Source organism: Brachycentrus maculatus, unplaced genomic scaffold, assembly GCF_059751285.1.
Source record: "Brachycentrus maculatus isolate JH-2025_06_01 unplaced genomic scaffold, ASM5975128v1 h1tg000248l, whole genome shotgun sequence".
NCBI classification, from domain to species: Eukaryota; Metazoa; Arthropoda; class Insecta; order Trichoptera; family Brachycentridae; genus Brachycentrus; species Brachycentrus maculatus.
In genome coordinates, this window is record NW_028280999.1 from 294,501 (window position 1) to 304,811 (window position 10,311).

Consider the following 10,311-nt stretch of genomic DNA (forward strand, 5'->3'; position numbering starts at 1 on the left):
TTGAATTCTGAACACAGCGAAGGGTTGGAAAGTTTGTCATGTTCATCAGTAAGACCTGTTGTAGGCTGGTTTAACGTTTTATAATTTACATTTAACAACGTTCATTATATTATTTTTTGACATCTCATCAAAGATGATGAAGAATTTGGAAGTCTGGGCATTTACGGGGCTGACGACCGTCATCGTCTGGTTTAAGTGATCACTTTACACACGTGTAACATTCACCATTTCTACCCATTATTGACAACCACACTACTCAAATTCTTGGAAGTTCTATATATATGAACCAATTTAAAAACCTTGTTCTTGAATCACTAGAACTTCACTGGAGACATCTATTGGTGAGATGTAAAGAAGCTTTTTATTTAGCAGAAACTCTTTTATTGAAACAACCCCGTAAATGCCCAGACTTCCATATTCTTTTTCATCTTTGATGAGATGTCAAAAAATAATATGAAAATAACTCCTATAATTGGAGATAATCCAGATTTTGTGAACAAGTATTTGGACACACTCAAAATGTTGTAAACATTCATTATACCGCAAACAATCGAGAGAGCTGACAAAAGAGTAATTTTTAAAACGTTTATACTAATTTTGACATTGAAGAATTTGTCTGAGTAATTACAGGGCTTTTGACCTTTCATTAGCTGGTTAAAAGATCACTTTACACATGTGTTACTTTCAGCATTCTACCTAAAATTTTTGGAACTCATAAATATGTCATTATGTTATAATAAACTCAAACATATGTTATTATAAAATATAGGTTGGTTCAAATGTATTATGACATAAAAAAATGTTACCTTGTGAAATTTCTCAAGAAATTAGGGATGTGCAATAAATGAAACCTATCCCTTTTTTTTCACTTGGTGAATTAAAGAATTTCCTCCCAAAAAAATCATCTGTATTTGGTCGTTTGATGTGCATATTGCGTTTTTCTTTTTAATTATTATTTTGCATACTTAAAACAAAATTAAACACCTCCCCCTCCACCCGTGAGCTTCTTTTTAAAAAATTGACAGCCCACCCGGGACACACACAAAAATTATGTTAAGTAAATTGAGATTTCAAATCCTGGAAAGTCTGAACCACGTGTTGCCATATGCGAAACCAAAAAATCCCAGGTACCTACCATCAATCCCAACATTACCCAAAATCTGTGTAGGTGCCTATTTGCCATTGCTTTAAAATTTTGATACAAAAAGCACGATCTGTTAAACAGATCTTACAGTATGCATATTCTTCACCCTTTTCACTTGTTCCTAAACAAGTCTTTAGATATTTTATTTATTGTTTCGGCATTAACTTTGTGGTAAGACATGTTACAATGATTAAAGAAAACACTTGTTTTTTACCACTTGAGTAAACAAACTTACACTTTTTTTTACACTTGAATAAACTTTTTTTAGTTTTTTTACTCAAGTGGTAAAAAACAAGTGTTTTCTTTAATCATTGTAAGTCTTTAGATAATTATCTTCCAGCCAGCACTGATTTGAACTTTGCGTATTACGCGGCGTGTATAAAAAATGAACACTCGGTCGCATGAACAAAATAGGCATGTTTTGCTGTAAATTGCGTAATGTTCCGTGACAAGACAAAATAGTGCCCTACCCAATGATAAATGACGCACTCCAATATAAAACAAACTCTCACCTACTTATTTTCAAATGTTAATCTTGCTCGAATCTATACATATTTTCATTCTTCTGTTTTATCATATACCTACTATGTCCAATTCCAAAAATCTGTATGAAACTAAAAGTACTATCTAAGAGTAAAATCTGTTATCTGTTACGGCAGCCTAAAATCTGTATCAATACAGATAAATCTGCATATATGGCAACACTGTCCGAACCATCAGATAACAATAAATTATGTTTTCACAAAATTTAAAAAAAAAGTTTTCTGCTTAACTATGCGTTGAGTATTGTAGCACCTATGGCAAATGTGCTAATACTTCCATCAGGTCGTATCTTTGCAGGGTAAGATAGAGAGGATGGAACGCCACAATCGTCTCTCCTGATATACTCTCCGAGCTTTACAACATTTTGAGTGTGTCCAAATACTTGTTCACAAATCTGGATTATCTCCAATTATGGGAGTTATTTTTCATATTATTTTTTGACATCTCATCAAAGATGAAGAAGAATATGGAAGTCTGGCTATTTACGGGGCTGACGACCGTCATAGGCCGGTTTAAGTGATCACTTTACACACGTGTAACATTCACCAATTCTACCCATTATTGACAACCACACTACTCAAATTCTTGGAAGTTCTATATATATGAACCAAATTAGAAACCTTGTTCTTGAATCACCAGAACTTCACTAGACATCTATTGGGGATATGAAAAGACGCTTTTTATTTAGCAGAAACTCTTTTTATTAGTATGTGAGGTCCGAATCCTGGATTATAATCACACGTATATATAATATATGAACCAATTTCGAAACCTTGTTCTTAAATCACTAGAACTTCACTAGAGACATCTTTTGGTGAGGTGTAAAGAAGCTTTTTATTTTAAACTCTCCGAGCTTCCTATACATCCATTCATCTAGCCCGTAGGTCGTCAAAGTGTGGCTCAGGAACCGCATGTGGTACCTTGACCTTTTAAGTACGGCTCCGGTACAAATATCCTCGGTAAGGCTCTTCGACTCTACGTATTCATGCGAACAATATTTTTGAAGCGTGAACCTGATTAGAAGCAAACTGAAAACTCGTCTTATTGACGAGAACCTGGAAACGTGCGATGGTATAAAAATTACGACATACAAACCTGACTTGATCACACTTTCAATGGAGTTTCATAGTAGTGATCTTATGAATATATTACTTTCTAAATATTTTTTATCAGTAAATAAAATCTTTATTATGTGTAAAACCAAGTTTTAAATATTAGGTAAAATAAAAACTGATTTTAAGGGTCTGCTGAGTTGAATGTTTTATTAAAAAAAATCGTAAATAAAAATTCGTCCTGACAAATATTTCGTCTTATAAGGGCATTATTAAACTACTGTGAAAATAACAGTAGTTTGACAACGCCCTAATAAGGCGAAAGAGTTGTAATGACGGATCTATATTTTTATGTTAAAAAAAAACATTTATTTTAGCCTTCACTCGTTCTTTCAAGAAAGTCATGAATCAAAAATCGTCAAATCGTCAAAAATCGGCATGTTTTCGGAATGCCCAGAAAATGTACTATATCCCAGCAAAAGAAGCATATTTTAAACTTAATATTTATCCGCTACAGGGCAGAAATTGTTGTTTTTGCATTTTGAAGAAATGGTATTGTTTAATTATTTTTTTAAATATACTAAATATTTTTCAAATGAAGAAAAAACCTTCAGGTTTTACCTATGAAGATCTGTTGCACAGTAAAAAGTTCAATAAGCTCATTGTATTATATTTTTAAACTTTAATAACGCTCTCCTGAAAAATCCAGTTTTTAGATTTATGACGTTCTTGAAAGGAGTGAGCGATATATGAACCAATTTTGAAACATTGTTCTTGAATCACTAAAAACGCCAGAAAATATGATTTTCATTTTTATTATTTAAGCTTATAAGTAATTGGAGATAATCCAGATTTGTGAATGAGTATTTGGACACGGTCAAACTGTTGTAGTTAGATATGTAGTTGTATGGTGTGAAAAAGGTATTTGGAAATATATTGCAAATTTACTGTTTACTTATTCAAATGTTTAAAATACACCGACCTTAAAGTCGTGCAGAAAAATACATTTTGAATCTCATGTCGTGTCGGTAGCCATTGCAGATATTTAACACGACTATAAGAAATAAATGTCTGGTGCCATTCCATAACATCGAACGTTAAATTTACAAAAAACGGTCTAAGAGTGTTAGAAAAGAAGTCCCGTTGGAGCATATCTGGCAAGAGTCTACGAGATAGAATAAGGAAAACCAGGAAATATGCGAGATCATACAGTTTAGCACTTATGTAGTTTTAAGTGTACCGTCTCTCCGTCAGGACGAAAACTATACCAGTTTACAAATAATATTATGCATTTCTACTACAGCATTACACACATACACACATACACACATACACACACACACACACACACACACACACACACACACACACACACACACACACACACACAGACGCACGCACACACACTCTCAAGTCTCTGTTATTGCACATCCTTAATAAATATATTTCTAGAGAAATTTCAAAAGGCAACAAAGTTTAATGTTTCATGATACATTTAAACCAACCATATACCAACCGTACTGATTCAATCAGAAAATACTGATCTCTCTTAATTTAACAAGCCCCTCCGAGCGCCCTGAATGCGGAAGAGATGAAGTTTGTTTGCAAAGACAGATTGGCGTGGCGTTTTTTGGGCAATTTTTGTGGATAATACGTCCACATATAAATCTTGAAAAAATATATGAAAATAAAACTATTATACCATTAATTATATAAAACATTAAACCTAGAAAGTTAGTCCCTCTCCAAGTACAAGAGCTCAGTCTCTTTTTTTGGAGAGGCACAGCGAATCTAAAACTATAAGTTAACCATATGTATAAATGTTTAGAAATTGTATTATGTTGTACTTTAAAATGTAAGTATATTAATAAATAAATACAAAAAATAATAGAAGAGGTAAAATAACTGTGAACAGACTGTACACTAGCCCATCACTGCTTTGTTACCTTGCAACGTTATGGACTGGCAGCTGCCATTCCGTGACTGGGTCCCGTGGCTGTGTGGTAAAGAAATTAGCACCTCCAGTTCGATACCTGGCAGGACTAAAAGGTGGGCAAACATGGCGATCACGATGTCTCACTTTTCCAACTCTTCGTCTTTCGGAGTCAACAATATGCACCGCTCGACTAGTCGACAAACAATGGTACATATCACGCTTAGAACGACAAGGATCCAACTTGTTTTTTTTTTAATTTATTTATTTTTATTGGCAAAGCACCCGAAATTGCGAGATACATGCCATACTAATTAATGGTTTTACTTGAACATTTTTTTTTATGATTTTACTTGAAGTTACTCAAACGTTTTTGCCATACTTTTTAAAATGTTTTATGACCGCACTGTTGACATTTTGGGAGTTCATTGATAAGAGGTGTTGGACATTCAGCGGGAAGGAGAAACCCTCTGAGCGAATGTCCTGAAAGAACTCAAGGTTAGGGAGTAAGGGGCAAAACAATTTCGCTTTCATTTAAAATTCGATTAGGTATCGATTAAGATTTTAAAAAATATCAGTATTTACATACATATATATATATATATATATATATATATATATATATATATATTATATATATACATTATATATTTATATATATATATATATATATATATATATATATATATATATATATATATATATATATATATATATATATATATATATATATATATATATATATATATATATATATATATATATATATATATATATATGTGTGTTTTTTTTTAAATTCGTATGTATTTTGCTCATTTAATTAACTTTGATACTTTTGAAGTCTAATGTTTTTAAATAATTGTTTATCAAGTGATTTTAGATGAATTTTCTAACCCTCGTATAGTGCTTTTCAATTTGAAATATGTATTTGTTAAATTCTTAAATTAAAAGATTTTGATGGTCAAAAAAAACTTTGTTAAACGCAATTAAAAATTAAATTAAAAAAAATATAAATGTAAAGTAATTTTTCTTTTCTTTGATCAGAATTTTTTTTCTTTATTCAGGACCCGAAAATATATATACGTATATTATAAAAATTAAAACATACGTTCTTTCAAAATTGCATAACAAAACACTTTCATATTCTAAAAAGTGTATTTTTGCTAACGTAGAGTAGAAATATTTTAAAAACCATTTTGCAACATTTTTTTTTGCGTTTAGAACCATGTTATTCTAGGGTCACTACACGATGGTATGGTAACTAAAATATAAAATATAATATGGTGAAACTTTGTTATTGTTAACTTATATTCGTACAAAAGAGTATGCTTACTTTATTTTTTAATGCCTAATATTTTTTTTCTATTCTCGTCGTTCTTGATGCTCATTCTAGGCATTCTATACTCGTTTCCCAACGGAGAATCGACGTCATGGTTAGTTAGTGAGTTAATATTTTTAATAAAAAGAAATATTGATAACCGTAGTCAGAAAAAGAAATTTAAAAAAATGCATATATTTTAAAAAAATGTTACCCACTGTATACATCAATTGTCCCTTTTGTTTAAATAAAATATATCCGAATGCATTTACATAAATTTATCGTAGTCGTACAGGAGTAAGTATCCAACTAACATAACGTCAAACGTTCAGGAAGGTCATTTAAGTCACTTTTGCTTGGCAAGAAAATAAACATCAATGCAGTTTGTCATTTTTAACAAGTCAATATATTACACTTTCAAGTTTGAAATCCTTGGGATTTTATTCTGTGCAATATTAAGCTAGTGAGATATCAAATAGTCAATGATCACGTTTTTGTAAAAAATGCACTTGGTCACTTTCTCCTGTATGACTACGATATATATATATATATATATATATATATATATATATATATATATATATATATATATATATATATATATATATATATATATATATATATATATATATATATATATATATATATATATATATATATATATATATATATATATATATATATATATATATATATATATATATATATAATATATATATATATATATATATTTCCCCTATCATTGTCTTATATATATATTGATAAAAATACTATATAATGTAAAGAGCTCTTTATTTCCACGAAATTTTCCAGGAAACCGGCTTTGTATAAATTTCTCCATCATTACTGTCCCCTCCAATGACCCTTCTTCATCTTTATAATAAAAATAGTGCCTGACTTTGGTAATATAATATAAACCAAGCTAGGGCACAAAAATTCGAAGCCTCTTCTAGTGGAACGGAAGACCTGTTGACGAGAGTCAATAGTCCGGTTTCTCCTGAGAAGTTGAACGTGGTTTTCCTCCCAGCAATGAGCAAATGCAAACAAGTTCCTGATTGGCCCACACTAGATTATCCTTCCTGTTCCCAACACGGATTGAAAAAAAACACATTTTTTTAGCTAGAAGAAAAAAACATCCCCTTAGTAATTTATAAACCTTGTTCATTTATAAGAGTTGCATTTATTCTTTACAGAGGTAAATAATAAATGCAATTTAAAAAAAACATTTTTCTCAAACCTTCCATCACTGGAAAACATCATTCCTCAACCAGTGGCGTGCGCAGAGTTTTTAATCAGCGTAGGCAGTAGGGTTGGGTAAGTTAGGCATAGTAGTGATTTTTTTAAATTATCTAACGTCCAAGTGACTCTGAAATCTAGCTACGGCTTATGCAACACCGGTTATCATGACCCTACTGACTCTTCAACTTTTTAAGTTTCATAGCCTATGCCTACTAGTGAGTAGATTTACTCTTTATGTTTAAAGTTACTATAATTTCATGTAATTCATGAGTGAAAATTCTAGGCAAAAACACTCGCCTTAGGCAAAGTACGGCTGTCCAAACATAAAACACAGCAAGGGACATGTTTTTTGGAGTACGTTTTTCTTGCATTTTTGGACTAAGTAGAATCTACTTAGTCCAAAAATGCACAAAAAAACCTATTACAAAAAAATGTCCTTTACTGGGTTTTAAGTTTGGACAGCCGAGTAGGCACTGGTCGTGTTTTTTTAATATAGAATTCGAGTAAACCAGGGAAGGCACTGCTTTTCTGCCTATATAGAATGCACGCCTCTGACACAACTCAACGTCAGAACCGTCGAGGCGCTGTTTAGAGCTGCCCAAGACTAGGATAATCACTCTCAAGAGATAGTCGACTAGGGGGATATTGAAAGCTATCCCACCGCATGCCCAGATTTGATACAGAAGCATCTAGGCTTCCTGACAGATCTGCTCTTACTAAGATTTTTTTTTAAACTTAGTTTATTGAAATTTATTGAAAATGTGAAACAATATAAAATAGTCACCCGATTTTACTGTGAATTTACATTTAAAAGCTTTCAATATACCTGTCACTGCCAATCTAAATAAATACAAGATTGTAGGACCATCACGAAATTTTCTAGAAGTACCCCAGTGTAGGCAGTGAAAGGGATTAGTGTTTAGTTCAATTAGTCAGCTAAGTCCGATTCCGACCCGACGCTGGCCGGTACACAGACGCCCACAACCCCGACCAGCACAGCAGACAGACACGGAAAGATACTAGCCGACGAGGGGGAACCTGACATGACACGCACAGAAGAAGAAGAAGAGCAACTTACCACCGATGGCGTTGGCTACAGCCGTGAGGTTGTTGAGCATGGCGCCGGGCGCGCCGGGGCGCAGCCCGAATTGTGACAGAATCTTGGGGCCTTCTTCTGCTCCGACCTCGATACTGCACGCGCACTGCTTCACAGCTGTCCACTGTCCACTGTCCACTCGACACGACGACACATCACACGCGGAGCCTACACGCGAACCATCTCACTAACGTCGGAGATCACAAACGATTTGGTAACTAATTGTCCATATATATAAATATATGATTTTTTTTCGCCACAATTTTTTAAACGTATCATTTATTCAAAATTCTATTAATTTGTTTTTTTTTTAAAGATTTTATAAATCTAAATATTACAACATTATCGCATTACTTATTTTACTCGGTATACAATTGGTAGCCATATTAAATGTATTTTTCTTTTATTTGAGAATTATTATCATATTCGTATTAATCTGAAAATATACAATTTTTTTTTAAATTTATGCTTCTGTATATATATATATATATATATATATATATATATATATATATATATATATATATATTTATATATATATATATACAGTGAAAAAATCACTTATATTTTTTTTACCTCCCTTGGGAATCGAACCCGGGACCTCCAGAACGGTAGCCGAGCGTGCTGACCATTACACCACGGAGGCAGACACGTCAAAGTAATAATTTGATACGTCAAAGTAATAATTAATTTCCCACGGTAGTAATATTTGCATAAAGTGAAAAAAAAAACTAATTTATAAATATTGCTTATTATATACTGACCCTTGTCCGCACCTAATTGTGCATAAGGCACTGCATCAAATTCATGCAATATAAAGTTGATCGGTAAATATATGTTGTTCAGGGTTATATTAAATAAATATTTCAGTGAAAAAAACACCATGGTGACCATTACACTACGGAGGCGGTATTTTATAATTAAAACTTAATTTAAAAATGAACAGATATTACCACAATGTGACTGCCGAAGCAATTAATAAATGAATTATCGGATGAGTATAATGATTTTTGCAATTGGTGATACTGCTTAAAAAAATAATTGAAGTATTGTTTAAAAAAATATTATCCGCAAAGCCTACTTTTAGAGGCTTGTCTGCAGGTAGGATGGTAAGGATAGGGAAGGCAAATGTGAAAAATACATCACGATCACCCAGACCCATTAGAAATTAAGTATTCATGTAATATATTTTTTTAATAATTGATTTTTAAAAATAATAGAGAATATTTTTAAATCGTTTTGATTTACTCCGCGATCCAAAGAACTTCATGCTTCATTAAAAAAAAAATAACAATTGTTATTAAAACTTTTCTGAATCATTTGATTTATCAATTTGTATTTATGATTGAATTTCATCCTTTATTTAACCCTTAAATATTAACCTATCGTAAAAATTACGACGACAAAATAAGCATTCCGGGGAAAAACATGTTCGCTTCGTTCCTGCGCCCCCTGCTTCAAAGTATTTATTTTTATTTTTATTATTATTTATTAATATGGATAATTTTTTTTTTTTAAATAATTTTAAATCATTTTCTAGACATTTCTTCTATTGCAATCTTAAAATGAATAACGCAATTCTCTCCAATACAGAGATTAAGCTCTTGTGCTTGGAGAGGGACTCAAACTTTACATAATTTTGAGTGTTTCTAAATACCTGTTCACAATTCTGGATTATCTCCAATCAGGAGTTATTATTTTTTTAAGTAATGTTTGTAGGTAACATTTTTTTAAATAATTTATATTTGAAGCACTAATTTCGTGATTTTGCATTTTATAATTAAAAAGTAACTTTGTTTTAAAATCACTGTAAATATTTTATTATAATTTAATTGTAATGTCTACCGGTTTCGAAGCTAATCGCTTCTTTATCAAGACTGATTAAAGGCTGATAAAGACTGATAAAGAAGCAGTTAACTTCGAAACCGGTAGACATTATAATTAAGTTATTATAAAATATTTAGAGTGATTTTAAAACAAAGTTAC

General features: G+C 31.6%; 1 protein-coding gene across 1 annotated transcript in view; it reads right to left on the minus strand.

The window, feature by feature from the left end:
* The window catches only part of LOC148306157 (homeobox protein orthopedia-like), a 43,823-nt gene extending 34,228 nt beyond the window's left edge, over positions 1–9,595 (minus strand). The window contains exons 1-2 of the mRNA XM_088265527.1: positions 9,574–9,595; positions 8,308–8,493 (exon numbers count right to left, since the gene is read on the minus strand). Coding sequence (XP_088121653.1) covers positions 8,308–8,493; positions 9,574–9,595 — 208 coding nt within the window. The remainder of the gene's footprint in view (positions 1–8,307; positions 8,494–9,573) is intronic.
* Positions 9,596–10,311: the final 716 nt, after the last annotated feature.